Source organism: Lotus japonicus, chromosome 5, assembly GCF_012489685.1.
Source record: "Lotus japonicus ecotype B-129 chromosome 5, LjGifu_v1.2".
Classification (NCBI taxonomy): Eukaryota; Viridiplantae; Streptophyta; class Magnoliopsida; order Fabales; family Fabaceae; genus Lotus; species Lotus japonicus.
In genome coordinates, this window is record NC_080045.1 from 56,210,535 (window position 1) to 56,226,392 (window position 15,858).

The following is a 15,858-nucleotide window of genomic DNA, read 5'->3' on the forward strand; positions in this document are numbered from 1 at the left end:
GTGAAGGTGTTTTTTAAAAAGTTTTGAACGGTGCTAGTATTTCTTTGTTGACATATGAGGAGTAAGGAATTCAGGAGGAATTCATCATTTTACATTACATGTAATAAGTCAAAAAGTTGTGAAATACCGTTGACCTAGTTACAAAGTACAAACACATTCACTCATTTAGAAAGTTGTTGAGACACAAGCACAAAGAAGCACTAACAATTTCACTTCTTATAGGCAATATAGGGGGATTGCCCATGTTCAACATGAGTAATTTCGTCCTTGGTCCTATTATACATGACATTTTTCCTATTATGCATGAGATAATATTGGTCATCATTACATTTCTTACTTACCAAAATACTCTTGTGACATTAACATAGGAAAAATATTTAGGACATCTAATATATTTTCTATATTTCAAATGAAAATGCGATAAGAGAAATGACAATATAGAAGCAAAGATGTTATAGATAATGTAATAAAATGAAAAGAGACAAAATAATTACTAATACTATAAAAGCACTATCACTTTTAGTCCTTAAAATATGAAAATACACTAGTAGTCAATAAAAAAATGAAAAAATCGATCAATTTAGTCATTAAGAAATGAATATCATGATCAATGTAATTCTTGAAAGATGAAAAAAATTATCAATTTTAGTTTTTAGGAACCATTTTACCTATTTTCCAAAGATAATGATGAAAACGAGCACCCTTTTACCTATATCAATTTATCTTTCATCCTATTTTGAGAGCCATTTTTTCCCTCTTACATCACTAGTCATATATTTCATTTGTATTTTTTATATTACAAATATAAAATTACAAGTATAGCAGGTTATAAATACAACATCTTAACAGAATATTTCATTTCTATGGCCGTAAATGTTTCATGCACGGAGCGATGCAAGACGTAGAATATATTGCACCTTAGAAGCCCAATGTATATCTCTAGAGTGGAAGTCAAATCGAGTGGAAATGAAATAGAGGAGCATGTGTTTTGAAATTAAAGTTATAAGAGAAAATATATTTTTGCAATATTTTCTATATTTTTATAACTATAATATTTTTGTTATATGTTTGTGTGAGTGAGTGTGAGGAAAACGCACTTGTAACGCGGGTATGCTCGAGACGAAGGATCTCAGATCTCAATCTCAATCTCAATCTCAATCTCAATCTCAACAAAACCCTCTTCTTCTTCTTCTTCTTCTTCTTCTTCTTCATCTCTGATCTCAATCCTCTCTCATCTTCCCTCAAACCCTAATCGCATCACTGCATCACTCTCGATCCCCATTTCTCGATCCAATCGCAGTTGATTAGCATCATCAGCATCAACAATCGAAGAAGATGCTGACCAAGTTCGAAACCAAGAGTAACCGAGTAAAGGGTCTCAGCTTCCACCCCAAACGCCCATGGATCCTCGCCAGTCTCCACAGCGGCGTCATCCAGCTTTGGGATTACCGCATGGGAACCCTAATCGACAAATTCGACGAGCACGACGGCCCCGTCAGAGGCGTCCATTTTCATCACTCTCAACCCCTCTTCGTCTCCGGCGGTACACACTCTCTCTCTCTCTCTCTCTCACCCTTCATTCATTCCCATTTCCAATCCAATTCTTAGATCTGAGATTTTTTGAATTGAATTGCAGGTGATGATTACAAGATCAAGGTTTGGAACTACAAGCTGCATCGCTGTTTGTTTACGCTTCTGGGTCATCTTGATTACATCCGCACTGTGCAGTTTCACCATGAGAGTCCCTGGATTGTGAGTGCTAGTGATGATCAGACCATTCGCATCTGGAACTGGCAGTCACGGACCTGCATTTCGGTTCTTACTGGGCACAATCATTATGTTATGTGTGCGCTGTTTCATCCTAGGGAGGATCTCGTTGTGTCGGCGTCGCTGGATCAGACGGTTCGTGTTTGGGATATTGGGTCTCTCAAGAGGAAGAATGCTTCCCCTGCTGATGATATATTGCGGTTGAGTCAGATGAATACTGACCTATTTGGTGGGGTTGATGCTGTTGTTAAGTATGTTTTGGAAGGGCATGACCGCGGAGTTAATTGGGCTTCGTTTCATCCCGCGCTGCCTCTTATTGTCTCGGCTGCAGATGACCGGCAAGTGAAGCTTTGGAGGATGAACGGTGAATACCAAACCTTCTAGTTTTATTTACTTTATGTTGTGTTCTTTAGTTATAAGTAAGTGTTGACAATTCCACATTGCATATCTGACTTTTGATTGATAATTTTAAGTGCTGGGCTGTCTGGATGTTCATGTAGTATATAGATGCTATGCTGATCATTGTATTAACATGAGTGGTTGCCTGTGGAGGAAAGCTGTTAGTTGTGGTGAAAACTGAAAATGAACATTGCATATCTGACTTTCCATTGCTTATTTGAAGTGCTGGATTTTCATGTAGTGTATTGATGCTATGCTGATCATAGTATTAACATGAGTGGTTGCCTGAGTGGAATGTGGAGGAAATCTGTTAGTTGTGGTGAAAACCGAAAATGAAATATTATGTCAACCTGAGATGAATTAGATCATGTAGTGCGTAGTGAAAAATTAACTAGTTAGTATTTGAAGTGGGCTTGTTTTTGCTGCTAATGAATGAAATGTGATTCTATTTCAGACACGAAGGCATGGGAAGTGGACACCTTGAGGGGGCACATGAATAATGTTTCCTGTGTTATGTTCCATGCCAAGCAGGATATCATAGTGTCTAATTCTGAGGATAAGAGTATTCGCATATGGGATGCGACAAAGCGAACTGGAGTCCAAACATTCCGCCGGGAGCATGACAGGTTTTGGATTCTTGCTGCTCATCCTGAGATGAATCTGCTTGCAGCTGGTCATGACAGTGGCATGATTGTTTTTAAGCTGGAGCGAGAAAGGCCTGCTTTTGTGGTTAGCGGTGATTCTTTGTTCTACACAAAAGATCGGTTCTTGTGTTTCTATGAATTTTCAACACAGAGAGATGTGCAAGTACTTCCATTCCGACGACCTGGCTCTTTAAGCTTGAATCAGAGCCCAAAGACTCTTTCCTATAGCCCATCTGAAAATGCATTTCTTCTGTGTTCAGATGTGGATGGTGGATCCTATGAATTATATTGCATATCAAAGGATGGTTATGGTAGAGGAGGTGATGTGCAAGATGCAAAAAAAGGCCATGGAGGATCAGCAGTCTTTGTGGCTCGTAATCGATTTGCTGTGCTTGAGAAAAGCAACAATCAAGTCCTGATAAAAAATTTAAAAAATGAGATTGTTAAAAAGAGTGTCCTTCCGATTGCCACCGATGCCATATTCTATGCAGGAACAGGCAACTTGCTATGTAGGTCAGAGGACAGGGTTGTTATATTTGATCTTCAGCAGAGGATTCTTCTTGGTGATCTTCAGACCCCTTTTATCAAATATGTCGTGTGGTCTAATGACATGGAAAATGTTGCTTTGCTCAGCAAACATGCCATTATAATTGCTAGCAAGAAGCTTGTGCACCAATGCACTCTCCACGAGACAATCCGTGTAAAGAGTGGAGCATGGGATGACAATGGTGTTTTCATTTACACAACACTAAATCACATCAAATACTGTCTTCCTAATGGAGATAATGGCATAATAAAAACTCTGGACATTCCAATTTATATCACAAAGGTTTCTGGAAACACAATCTTCTGCTTGGATCGGGATGGAAAGAGCAGAACAATAATTATTGACGCAACTGAATATATTTTCAAGCTTTCCCTCTTGAAGAAAAGATATGACCATGTTATGAACATGATAAGGAACTCACAGCTTTGCGGGCAGGCTATGATTGCTTATCTACAACAGAAGGGATTTCCTGAGGTTGCCCTGCATTTTGTGAAAGATGAGAGAATTCGGTTCAATTTGGCTTTAGAGAGTGGCAACATCCAAATTGCAGTTGCATCTGCTACAGCAATTGATGAGAAAGATCACTGGTATCGATTAGGGGTTGAGGCTCTTCGCCAAGGCAATGCTGGTATAGTAGAGTATGCATACCAGAGAACCAAAAATTTTGAGAGATTGTCTTTCCTTTATCTCATAACTGGTAACAAGGAGAAACTATCAAAAATGTTGAAAATTGCTGAAGTCAAGAATGATGTGATGGGCCAGTTTCACAATGCCTTATATATGGGTGATATTCGAGAACGTGTGAAGATCTTGGAGAATGTGGGCCATTTGCCTCTTGCTTACATCACTGCATCAGTCCATGGGCTACATGATGTTGCAGAACGGCTTGCAGCTGAACTGGGAGATAATGTTCCCTCTTTGCCAGAGGGAAAAGTACCGTCTCTTTTGATACCCCCATCACCCGTCATTTCTGGAAGTGATTGGCCCCTTCTCAGGGTCATGCGGGGCATGTTTGATGGTGCGTTTGACAATATTGGTCGGGGTGTTGCTGATGAAGAAGAGTATGAGGCTGTTGATGGTGATTGGGGTGAGGAGCTTGACATAGTTGATGCAGATGGCTTACAAAATGGAGAATTGGAGGATGGAGAAGTGGCTGAAGAAAATGATGAAGAGGGTGGATGGGAGTTGGAGGATTTAGGGCTGGGCCCTGAAGTTGACACCCCAAAAGCTTCCAGCGCTACACAATCTTCAGTTTTTGTGGCCCCAACACCTGGCATGCCGGTAAGCAATATATGGATTCAGAAATCATCTCTTGCAGCTGATCATGCAGCTGCAGGAAATTTTGATACTGCAATGAGGTTACTGAACCGGCAGCTTGGGATAAGAAATTTTGCCCCCTTGAAATCCATGTTTCTCGATCTTCATACTGGGAGCCATTCCTATCTGCGTGCATTTTCGTCTGCTCCAGTCATACCACTTGCAATTGAAAGAGATTGGACCGAGTCATCTAGTCCAAATGTAAGAGGCTCACCAGTACTTCCTTTCAAGTTGTCCCAATTGGATGAAAAACTTAAAGCTGGTTATAGGTTCTTTACTGCTGGAAAATTCACAGAGGCTCTTCGGACATTTGTTAATATCCTTCATACAATTCCTTTGATTGTTGTGGAGTCAAGAAGGGAAGTGGATGAGGTGAAGGAACTGATTATCATAGTCAAAGAGTATGTTTTGGGTCTGCAGATGGAGCTGAAGAGGAGGGAAATCAAGGACAATCCAGCACGACTGCAGGAGCTTGCTGCTTATTTCACTCACTGCAACCTTCAGGCACCTCACTTGAGGTTAGCTTTGCAGAGTGCAATGACTGTCTGCTTCAGGTCAAAGAACCTTGCTTCTGCTGCGAACTTTGCCAGGCGGCTGCTTGAGACAAGTCCTACCATTGAAAACCAAGCTAAGCAAGCAAGGCAAGTGCTGGCAGCTGCCGAAAGAAATATGACTGATGCCACAGAGCTGAACTATGATTTCCGGAACCCATTTGTAATCTGTGGTGCGACATATGTGCCAATCTACCGAGGACAGAAGGATGTCTCTTGCCCATATTGCACATCTCGTTTTGTGCCAAGCCAGGAGGCGCAGCTATGTACTGTTTGTGACCTTGCTGTGGTAGGAGCAGATGCTTCTGGACTACTCTGTTCACCTTCCCAGAAACGCTGATTGAGCAACAGTACTGGAGCATTTTTCTCTAATTTTGTTTCAGGTCAATTTTCAGCACTGGATAGATCTCTGCTGGTTAGTTAATATATTCATGGTACTGTGGTAGAAACTAGAAACACTGAGGAATTACTTTTTGCCCTTTTATTCTGTTGAATATGATTTTCAATGTAATAAACCCATTTCGTATGCTGAGGGGTGTTAGTTTTTCATATACAAGAAAGTGAAGGGTTGTACTTGGATCATATGATGGTTACAGATTGTACTTTGCGCGGTTTTTTTTTGTTTGGCTAAGTAGATATCATGTGTTCAGTCGGGCTTCAGTCCATTCATGTTGTTTCGATGTACTTAATTCTTTATTACATTCTCAGGCCTTGGAATTTATTTATAGCTTCTAGTGGTTCTAAATGACCCTCGAGATTTCTTAGATCTTGCTACTTCCTATGTTTGCTATTATGTGTCTGATTCCTTTTAATTGCTGGATGTGAAATTAGGTCTAATCATATGATTGTGAAATAAGGCCTTTCAGCGTGCTTTGTTAGTCACCTAAGTCTGCAGCATTAGTTATATCTTCAAAGAAACAAGTCATTTATTCCAAAGATTTCGAGAGAGCCATGGCCCTATTGAGTCTGAATGTGTTATGTCTTTTTGAGGGAATTTTGAGTCAACATTTCAATTTATGCCACATGTTGTCCTAAATGTATTAACTTGGCTATTTTCTCCAACCAAACTGATAGTAGCCTAAATCCATTGCATATTGATTTTCTGATGGCTATATTCTCGGAATAGAGTGGAGCAAACCCCTTCTTTGCCCTCTACACCGCTGAATTTTTGACATACCAAAGAAATAGTAGCAAGTATAGCATTAGCCTCTTCAGATAAGAAGGCAACTCAAGACATAGCCATATTCCATGGTTTTAGTGACATTAATCTGGTCAGCCACAATACAAACAAGGACACTATCAACATGAGGTAGTGCGGATATCTCATGACATTCCAAACATGTTTTAGTAGATTATTTACTTCCATATAAGTATAATAACTTGTTTGCTCCGTTGGATCATTCACCGATCCCACAAGTGCATTTAGTTGGATAAATGTGCATTGGAAATCATTATCCTAATTTACAATGTACCAAATGTTTTGAACTGAAAACTAAACATGCACTAAGTCGTTGAGCCAACAAAATCCATACGGTTTTTGAAGTTATTCGATGTATTCAAAACCAGTGGGGGAAAAATTATATTCTACATAATCTTAAAAAGTACAATTTCCTGTTCAGGACAGTAGTCCTAGCCTCTGATGTAAAGAACAAACATAAAGTTTCAAGTCTTGGAAGACAGAAATTGCCAAATCCAAAAGTAGGAAAAATTACTATGTACCCACAATCAATCAATTAAGATGGGCAAACCACAGGGCCCGGGCAAGAGTAACCTTCTTCTCTTCTTGCTACATATTCTCCTATAATAATCTTAGCTACCTTGTTTATATCAAAGACAAATTTAAGAAACCCTTAGGTCAGAACTGTCCTGTCAGAAATCCATTAGAACTCCCAAGCTTTAAATCTGATAGTAACCTGCCAAGACACTCTCTTAGAAGAGGTGACAATGCAGGACAAGAAGTCAAAACATCAAGCGACTGAATCACACCTTTGCTAGCAAGTGAGTGAAAAGCTGACCCAACACCTTTAACTATAACATCCTTATGTTGCACATCATAGGTGTCCAGAAGATGCAACAAGAACCCAAGAAGAGCGTTAGTTATGTCAATGTACTTTGGAATACAATGCACCATCAACAACATTGCAGGCTCAATGTTCATGATGTTGTCCACCCTTCCATCAAAGAAGAGCCAGTCATAAAACAAAGCCAGTTTCACACTATTCTCAACATGATTCTTCCTACAACACTTCAAAAGCCAACCAATCACAGCCCATCTAGGAACAATATCAGACTGAATAATCTCATTTGGGGGATGGTGTGCACAGCATATGAACTTAACCATGTCAACTATAACAGTCTCTTTATCAGGCTCATTGAGAAACTTCCTACCAAACCACAATTGATGCCTCTTATGATTCCCAAACTTGACATATGTAAGCAAAAACCTCAACTGGGTCTCCATTTCAGGACTGATTCTAAGCAAAGCATACTTACTTGAAGTCCTAGTGTGGTAAAACTGAGAAACACCCACAAACTCTGGAGTGTTGAAACTTGAAGGATTCACCATCAGGTCCTTCCATATAGCCTGAAACTCAGGAACATGAACCAAATCCTGCAACAACCGAATGAAATCCCTCCCAATTTTCAAACACAAGTGAAACTCTTCCCTCACCACCTTCACACAGAAATGAATCTCCAAACGCCTCAGAGTCTTCAACTTCTCAACATTGACAGAACAATGATCATGCAAAACTCTAAGAAACACATACAGTGCACTACACAGAACACTCGGTGCTTCATCCAGAAAACACTCCCAATTTTCCAGAAAGAGGGTCACCATTTTCGAACACAGCCACAAATTTCCATCACTGAAATCACCACCAAGGATTTGCCTCAAAAGGGTAAGTAAAAGAGGTTCAAACCCGATTGCAGATACATGAACCATTTCCTCAGTGACCCAGAGCAACTGGGTTTTCACCGGAGCAAGGAGCTTGGGGTAGAGGGTGTGAACGATATCGAGGAGCAAGTTGATGAAGGTGGAGTACCCATCAGTGACAATGCCGTGAAGGTGTTTGATGTGGGTTTTGGCGAGATGGGGTTCGGCGAGAACGCCGTGGAGGATGGCGCGGTTGAGGTGAGTGTAGTCATCGGAGTTTGGAATGGCTAAGGAAAAGGGTGGTTTCAGGGATGGTTCGAGAGAGATGAAGGCTTGTCGGAGAGAGATTTCGATTTGGGTTTCGGCTTCGTGAGGTGATGTGAGGGTGAGCTTCAGAACCATGGAAGGAGAGTGAGTAGAGCAGGCGGCCGGCACTGGTGGCTGGCCGGTGAGATGTGCTGTTGCAGATCTGGGAAGAGGATGAGCGGCAGCTTTGAGGATTTCATCACAGATTCACAGCAGCTTTGAGGATTTCATCTTCGGTGTTTTTCCAAACACCGCCCTTGATCATAATCCTCATCTTGATTGCCTACCTTAAAAAACACAAAACTCAACAATTCAACAACGATTTCAGAATCAAAAAGTACAAGGTTTTCTTCACTCAAATCAAATGGCTACTCTGTTATCACTATCACAGTGTTATCAACCAAATCAAAAACACTCTCACTCTCACTCTCAGTCTCTAGGATCAGTGATTTCACTCACCTGTGTTGTGTTGTTTGTGATGGTTTTCCTTTTGCTCAGAACCACTTTATCTAACGTATATTCGTTTCCTCTTTTATATATTATGTAATGTCATATCATAGAGGTCTTAACATACATGAATTTTCTTAAAGTATATCTCTTAATACATTGGCATTTGATTGTCATGCTAACTGTCAATCAAATGTAGTGAGTGTTTGATTTTTAGTTGAAAATCACATTGAGTGCATTGGAATTCAGGAACACTTTGAAAATGTAAGAAACTCACACGTTCCATTGAGTGAAATAATTTTATATTTAAGTTTTAACCTAATTGAAATTCAAACACGCGTAAATTTTTTTAGTAACTATAACAATAGAAGTGTACCAAAAATTATAAATATAAAAGTCAGGTAGTGAGTTTACTTAAAAAGGACTTTTGATAACCCAAAAAATTGTTGTTGATTAATTAAATATCAATTATAATAGAGGAAACTAAGTCTGATTTGTAAACAAGCATAAAATCATACGTATGGGAGAGATTATGGTTTTTAATAAAAAATCTGTTAAATTGTAAAAGCTGTTATTTTTTTTTTTGACAAAGGGCTGTTATTTTTTTTAGTGCATCGGAAAATTAACAAGACAACTAAAAAGCTAAGGCCCTGTTCGGGGTGGTTGTAAATTTAAAGCTTTGAAAATTTGGAAAACTAAAACTGGTTTTAATTTTTAATTTTTTTAATTATAAAACGGTTGTAAAATTAGAGGTGGGAGCAAAAAGAAAGCAATGCTATACCAGTTACGTAAAATCAGCAAGAAGTCAGAAATAGATTAATTTGATTGCCACGTACTCTTCCCATGATCAAGTAAAACAGTTATCCATCGTAATTCAAACTTTTAAAACTTAAAACAATAAACAACAAACCTATTATTTTGGTTTTTAAAACAAGGGGAAAAGTGTTGTGAAATTGGGTTAAAAAGGAAATCAAAACTAAATTTACCGAACAAGTTTTGTTTTGAAAATAACATTTCAAAACTAAAAACTGAAAACAACAACCACCCCGAACAGCACCAAGGGATTGCTAGAGAGTCACTCAACAAGATAACTTCTAGCTCCAGGAAGGGGAAATCAACAGCAGAAACTCCGAGGGAGTGTGAGGAGGAAACATGCTTCGCGAGACAATCAGCTGCCTTATTCTGATACCTACTAATCCACGCAAGTTTCGTTCGCCAGCCTCTCTTTAAGAGGTCACAAAGCTCCTGCAGTAGCAGCCCATGTACGTGGAAGCTGCAGCTACTGGCATTCGACAGAAGCCTCACCAATTCAGCGCAATCAACTTCACATAAAACATTCCTCACGAAGGGCTGTAGCTTCGGCCAGGAAAGGGTCTCCACCCACACCGGTCCAAAGGAAGTCGCGAATCCACTTCCCCGCATTATCTCTGATTAAACCTCCCCCACCCATAATGTTATCGACTTCACGGAAGCTTCCATCAGTGCTTAGTTTCATATAGCCCTCCGGAGGAGCTCGCCACCTGGTACACATCAGCGTTGAACGATCCAACGTCGCTGCCGACTGGGACGCGCACAAGAAAACATCATGATTATGGCAAATTTTCTGCCACGCCACTTGCAGAGACCACTTGTTCTGATCTAGCACCATATTATTGCGCCATTTCCAAATTCCCCAAACTCTTATTAACGCAATGTCATGTAATTAAAAGTGTTAATAAATAGTTTACTACAATTATATTATGGGAAAAAAATTTAAATAAAAAGAAAAAAATTATTGAAATTTGAGATTATGAAAAGAATTCAAAAATATTGAGGGTAGATAGTCGCCTTTGTTTGGTTCGATCTCTGGTGCATCAAGATCGTCTGATCATGAGAGATGCTTGGTTATCTCACCCTCTCCTAATGAGACTATTTGCAAGGTGAAATGTCATGTAGTGCAAAAGGTTTTTTAAGGTTTAAAAGGAAGTTCTTTGAGGCCTCGTGGACGTCCCAAGAAGCTAAAGAGAGGACGACCTTCTGGGTCTATGGTAGTTTCCTCTGGAGGTGCTGAGCCTCTATCAGAGAGGGGGAATGGTTTGTATGACATTCATATTTCTGTAGATGTTCCAGAGCATGCGCTTCCATATGTTGATTATGTTGGCGCGTATTTTACTAGAGAAAGAAGACGTGGCTGCTCAAGAAAGTCTTCGGTCTTGAATACCCCGACAATGACCTTCAAGCTATTCGCGGGTCGGCAGATGAATTTAGGACAATATTCTCTTCTTAGCGTCCTAGTGATGTTGATTTGTGTGTTCATTTTCCTGGCTATTGAGAGTCTTCTTTTTGTGCAGCTTTTATAGGTTTTTGAGGGTTTATTTTGTTTGAGATTGGTGTTGTGTGTTGTTTTGATAGACTTTTGTTTTTGTGCTCAGTGGGGGGTTTTGGGCCTATCTTTTTATTGGTTGCTTCCCCTTCTTATCACTTAAGTGACATTCTCTAAATTTCATATGATATGTAATAATTTTTTTAAAAAAATATAATAATTGTGTCAAGAAATGTATTGTTCACATTTTTTAAAATTTCTCACTAAAATACTTCTATCTCTTCTCATGTTACAGAAGCCTTGAGGCCAATATTTTATGCCTTGTGCATTTATGTCCTTGTCTCCAAATATTCCTTAAATTTTGCATTTGTTTCCAACCCAATTAACACTGACTCTAACTCCCTAAAAAAAAATACTGACTCTAACTAACTCGTCTGAGTTGATCAGCTATGTTCCCGTGATCTTCCTCCTCCTGTTTGTCACCAATTGACCTGACTTTTTCATTCATCACAAACCACCTTCATCTATCTCTCCTTAATTGCCTCATATATAAATGTAAATCTGTTGCATTTATTAATGGAGGATACAAATAACAAAGAGAACATGGTACCTTTCACTGAGAGGCAAGAGGCTTTAGTGGAAACCTCATGGGAAGCATTCAAGAAAAACATTTCTCACTACAGTGTTCTCTTCTACACCTTGTGAGTTTATTTTTCTCTCAAATCTCAATTCCTGCTTAATTAATTTCCAATGCTGTTGTTGATTTTTTGTGTTCTGGAATTAATTAATGGTTAATTAGATTTGAGTCCCTTTGTGGCGTTGGTTTGATTGATAAAAAATAGCATATTGGAGAAATCACCAGAAGTGAAGGACATGTTCTTTTTTCTAAAGGACTGTGATGGAGTGCCTCACAATAATCTTAAGCTCGAGGCTCAGGCTGAAAAACTTTTCGAAATGGTAAGTTAATGTTTGATTTTCAGTTCAAAACAAAATCGATCAAATTAATTGATATAACTTCTTTATTTGATACGATTTGTTTGTTTGGTTTGTAGACACGTGACACGGCGTTTCAACTCCGAGCAACCGGAGAAATAGATGTGACGGATGCTACATTTCAATATTTGGGTTCTGTCCATGTTCATAGAGGAGTTACGGATCACCATTTTGTGGTATGATCATACACATTACATAGCAAAATAAAATAAAATAATGAAAATCAGATGAGATATTAAATGAACAATCCAAAGCAAGCTAAATTGATGTTAATGCTTTGTAGGTGGTTAAAGAAGCACTGCTGAAAACAATAAAGGAAGCAGTGGGGGATAAATGGAGCGAAGAAATGAGCAATGCTTGGGAAGTAGCCTATGATAAATTGGCAATTGCAATTAAGAAGGAGATGAGTGAAAGTTAGGCTCTGGATATAAGTAAGTGTAATTATTTTTGTTCATTGAAATTGTTTCACAAATCCATGTTATAAATGAGAGATACAAAATCTTTGATATTTGTGATTTGTAAATGAAGAAATATGGATGGTGAAAGCATCTTCTTTGAAATGTTGTCTTTCCTAAGGCCTTAAACTAGAGATCTTTACATTGCTGTCATGGCCTTGAATGGGAATTTCCTTACTACATCTTCCTTAGATAGTAAAGACCATGACAAATTCTTACAGTCTGTTTGTTATCAAAGAGAGAGTGTGTGTGTAGAGATCCAAGCAAGAGAGAGATTGGCCAGATGGAGATGCACTCTCCTCGTTTGGTATGCAATGATTTAGCTAAGAGAGAGATTTGACCTTGTTGTTTTATTTTCCTTTTTAAGCCTCACTTTCTACTTATTCTAGTCTTCTACTGCAAAAGCAAGAAAATGTATTATGTGGGTAATTTGTTTTTTTACACAAAATGCAACACTACACCTCATTCTTTCTCATCTTTTTTTATCATACTAAATAACCTATAAAAATGTCCTCACATAACTTTCAATGTTTAATACTTTATATTGCATTGTTACCATCCTAAATATTTAATTTCCTCCCAATGATGATTGGTTTGATAGAGAAATACTTGAGCAGAAAGAGACGAGAAAGAGAGAGTTAGAGAAGATGAGGAGAGACACCTTACTTTGGTGAAGGTGAGATAGAGGGATGAGAGAAGAGTGACTTTGGGACCTACCCACTTTTTGAGATCTTCTCTAAAGTTGAAGAGATGGTGGAACAGGAATTCTTCCCTCTTTTTTCCGAAAGTGTTCTCTTGTTTACAATTGTTTCATTTTTTATTTTGGGTAAAAGAGTATTTTTATTACCACTCACACTATCTTTCTCTTATATTTATCTTCTTTCTCTCACATACTAAACAGTCTCTAAATCTACTATATTTCTTACATCTTCTCTCTACTCATCTTCTCACTTCTAAACCAAACATAGCGTAAAAGAAGGTGCCCCATGACTTTAATGTAAAAAAAATGGTACCCCATAACTTTGTGTTTTCCTATTTTTACATTGGCTGCCAAGCTCAAAATTTATCAACTTGTTTTTAATATTTTAATTTTTTTTTCTTTCCGCATATAGTAATAATACCCACTAGGTATAGCCACATTTCTTCTTTTTGGTATTTTTCCTTTCACCGGTACATATTCCCAAAGTCCCAAAGACTCACCTTCTCTTCTTTTATTTCATTCCTACTTCTTCATTGAGGGTTATGATGAGCGTTTATTTTCTTGTGATTTTTCCATGTATTTTGATATGAATTGATGCCTAGTTGTTGCATTGCTTTTACAAAACTCACGATTTTTTTGACAATTTTGCATTAGACAGGTGCCAGTCTGCCAGGTGAAAAAATGGGAAACAAGAAGAAACATGGAAAACAGAGCTTTGAGATCTAAGTTTGAAATTAGAATTTCATGAAGCTTTTGAATGAAATTTTGGCTCCAAAAGTAAGAGAAATGAAATCCGAATTTGAGATAAAAAAAATTAGGCTAGATATAACTCATTTTCGACTATTAAAATGACCATAGAGCAAGGATCTTTCACTATAGCAAGTAGATTAACAATAATTCAACTCAAATTTGAACAAATTTTGAATTACACATGATGAAATATTTGGTGCCAAATGTGAACGAAAAAACCATATGTTTTTTTCATCAGTTAAACTCATATCTAAACCAATTGAACCGAACAAAGTGAAGTTTATGATTAGATCTATGAGGATCTAGCATAGATTAACACAAATACAAGCAAGAATCATGTAAAATTTTGAAGTGAGGGGCTGGTTCGGACATGGTGGTTGCATGTTGAATGATGTGCTGGAGTAGAGTGCAAAAGAATGAGAGAGAAGAACAAGTTGTCTATTTCAGTGTTGATTCACCATTTTCAATATATATTTTGTGTGTACCACCATTGCACCTTCTAAATTAAAGTCGGGCTTGGATCCTCTTATGTGATTTTTTTTTACATCGGAAAACTGCAAAAAGAGCGACTAACAACTAAACAAACGATCCCTCCACATGAGGATCTCTAAATCCATGGTTGGTTCTTGAATACGAAAAAAGGACGTCGTTGGCAAAGCCGCCCCCTTCCGAGCTAACCAATCTGCGAGCTTATTACAATCTCTCCCAATCCAAATTAGAGAAATCTGTCATTGCCTGTGTAACACCTCTCGGAAGTCATCCAGAATGGGCATGAAATAACAACTTTCCTCATCACCCAGCGCTTGAGAGCCATGGAACCTGGCCACCCAGCAACCTTGCGAGTTCCGAATTAAATCATCATAGCCCATGTTCCTGATCCTGGGGTTGTAGCTTCCGTCCACACACATGTTTATCATTCCGGCCGTCGGCAACACCCATCCAATTCCTCTCATTTGTAACATCGATGTTGTCCATCACGCTCACCATCTCGTCATGCTCATGACAGATCTTTCACCAAGCCTCTTGATTGTCCATGGCGCTTCCTCGAAAATCATATTATTGCGCCACTTCCAGATCCCTGCACACACAAGCCAAGAAACGAGTGTCATTCATCCCTTGAGCCTGCCACCGGAACCATTCGCCACTATCTCTCCCGTGAAACCTAGGCCATCCCAACGCACCCACCATCTGCCAAATCTCCCTTGAGTGGGGCCAATCTCTGAGGCAGTGAAATAAATATTTATGCCAAAAAAAAAATGTCAAGTGGAATATTGTGTCTATCATCATCTTCATAAGTATTTAAAGGGTTTCACAAATATTTAATACGAATGAAAAGAAAAATAGACACAAAAACTCAACATAATAACACATTAGAAAGTTTTCATATGAGACATTCCTCATCCCTAAAAGTCTCACTGAAGCCGCAACCTGTTTCAATTTGAGGTTTGAGCATGATATTGTGACTTTACGCTACATCGCAAGCTGCTCTAAACTTCAATCACTGGATGCATATATGAGAAGCCAACAAAAGCAAGCTTAATTTACAACTATAACAAATAAACATCTCTCAATTGCCTAAATTAAACTATCTTATCAATGCCCCCAAGAGACCAAGAGTTCATTTCGTGAACTTATTTTATTAAATGTGCCTTGGTTAATTTAATTAATTATAACTTATTAAATTTTTATTTAACTATTTTGTTAATATATAATTACTTTTTTGCGGACGGACGTCTATTGAAAAATAGAAGTAATTTTTTTAAATAGAGGGTAATTAGTGACTTAGATTTTTGGTTGATTTATTA

At 38.4% G+C, this 15,858-nt stretch overlaps 3 protein-coding genes across 3 annotated transcripts; 2 read left to right on the forward strand and 1 right to left on the reverse strand.

Moving 5' to 3' along the window:
- The first annotated feature begins 1,086 nt into the window (after positions 1-1,086).
- On the forward strand, positions 1,087-5,991 carry LOC130717661 (coatomer subunit alpha-1-like). Its single transcript, XM_057567988.1, has 3 exons — positions 1,087-1,543; positions 1,637-2,131; positions 2,621-5,991. Exons 1-3 carry the CDS (start codon positions 1,336-1,338, stop codon positions 5,563-5,565), a joined length of 3,648 nt encoding a protein of 1,215 aa, XP_057423971.1. The 5' UTR covers positions 1,087-1,335; the 3' UTR covers positions 5,566-5,991.
- A 768-nt stretch (positions 5,992-6,759) lies between these two features.
- Positions 6,760-8,976, reverse strand: LOC130717663 (uncharacterized). Its single transcript, XM_057567989.1, has 2 exons — positions 8,866-8,976; positions 6,760-8,693 (listed from the first exon to the last, which is right to left on the reverse strand). The coding sequence occupies exon 2, from the start codon at positions 8,500-8,502 to the stop codon at positions 7,081-7,083; it is 1,422 nt and encodes a 473-aa protein (XP_057423972.1). The 5' UTR covers positions 8,503-8,693; positions 8,866-8,976; the 3' UTR covers positions 6,760-7,080.
- A 2,675-nt stretch (positions 8,977-11,651) lies between these two features.
- On the forward strand, positions 11,652-12,566 carry LOC130718658 (leghemoglobin 2-like). The gene is made up of 4 exons (XM_057569281.1): positions 11,652-11,856; positions 11,998-12,112; positions 12,208-12,324; positions 12,432-12,566. The coding sequence occupies exons 1-4, from the start codon at positions 11,732-11,734 to the stop codon at positions 12,564-12,566; spliced, it is 492 nt and encodes a 163-aa protein (XP_057425264.1). The 5' UTR covers positions 11,652-11,731.
- Positions 12,567-15,858: the final 3,292 nt, after the last annotated feature.

Bases quoted from the DNA above. Each gene is read 5' to 3' on its own strand.
- LOC130718658 (XM_057569281.1), top strand. From the start codon at position 11,732: ATGGAGGATACAAATAACAAAGAGAACATGGTACCTTTCACTGAGAGG. The intron at 11,857-11,997 runs GTGAGTTTATTT...GATAAAAAATAG, and splicing joins AGTGTTCTCTTCTACACCTT to CATATTGGAGAAATCACCAG. The intron at 12,325-12,431 runs GTATGATCATAC...AATGCTTTGTAG, and splicing joins TTACGGATCACCATTTTGTG to GTGGTTAAAGAAGCACTGCT.
- LOC130717661 (XM_057567988.1), top strand. From the start codon at position 1,336: ATGCTGACCAAGTTCGAAACCAAGAGTAACCGAGTAAAGGGTCTCAGC. The intron at 1,544-1,636 runs GTACACACTCTC...ATTGAATTGCAG, and splicing joins ACCCCTCTTCGTCTCCGGCG to GTGATGATTACAAGATCAAG. The intron at 2,132-2,620 runs GTGAATACCAAA...ATTCTATTTCAG, and splicing joins GAAGCTTTGGAGGATGAACG to ACACGAAGGCATGGGAAGTG.
- LOC130717663 (XM_057567989.1), bottom strand. From the start codon at position 8,502: ATGGTTCTGAAGCTCACCCTCACATCACCTCACGAAGCCGAAACCCAA.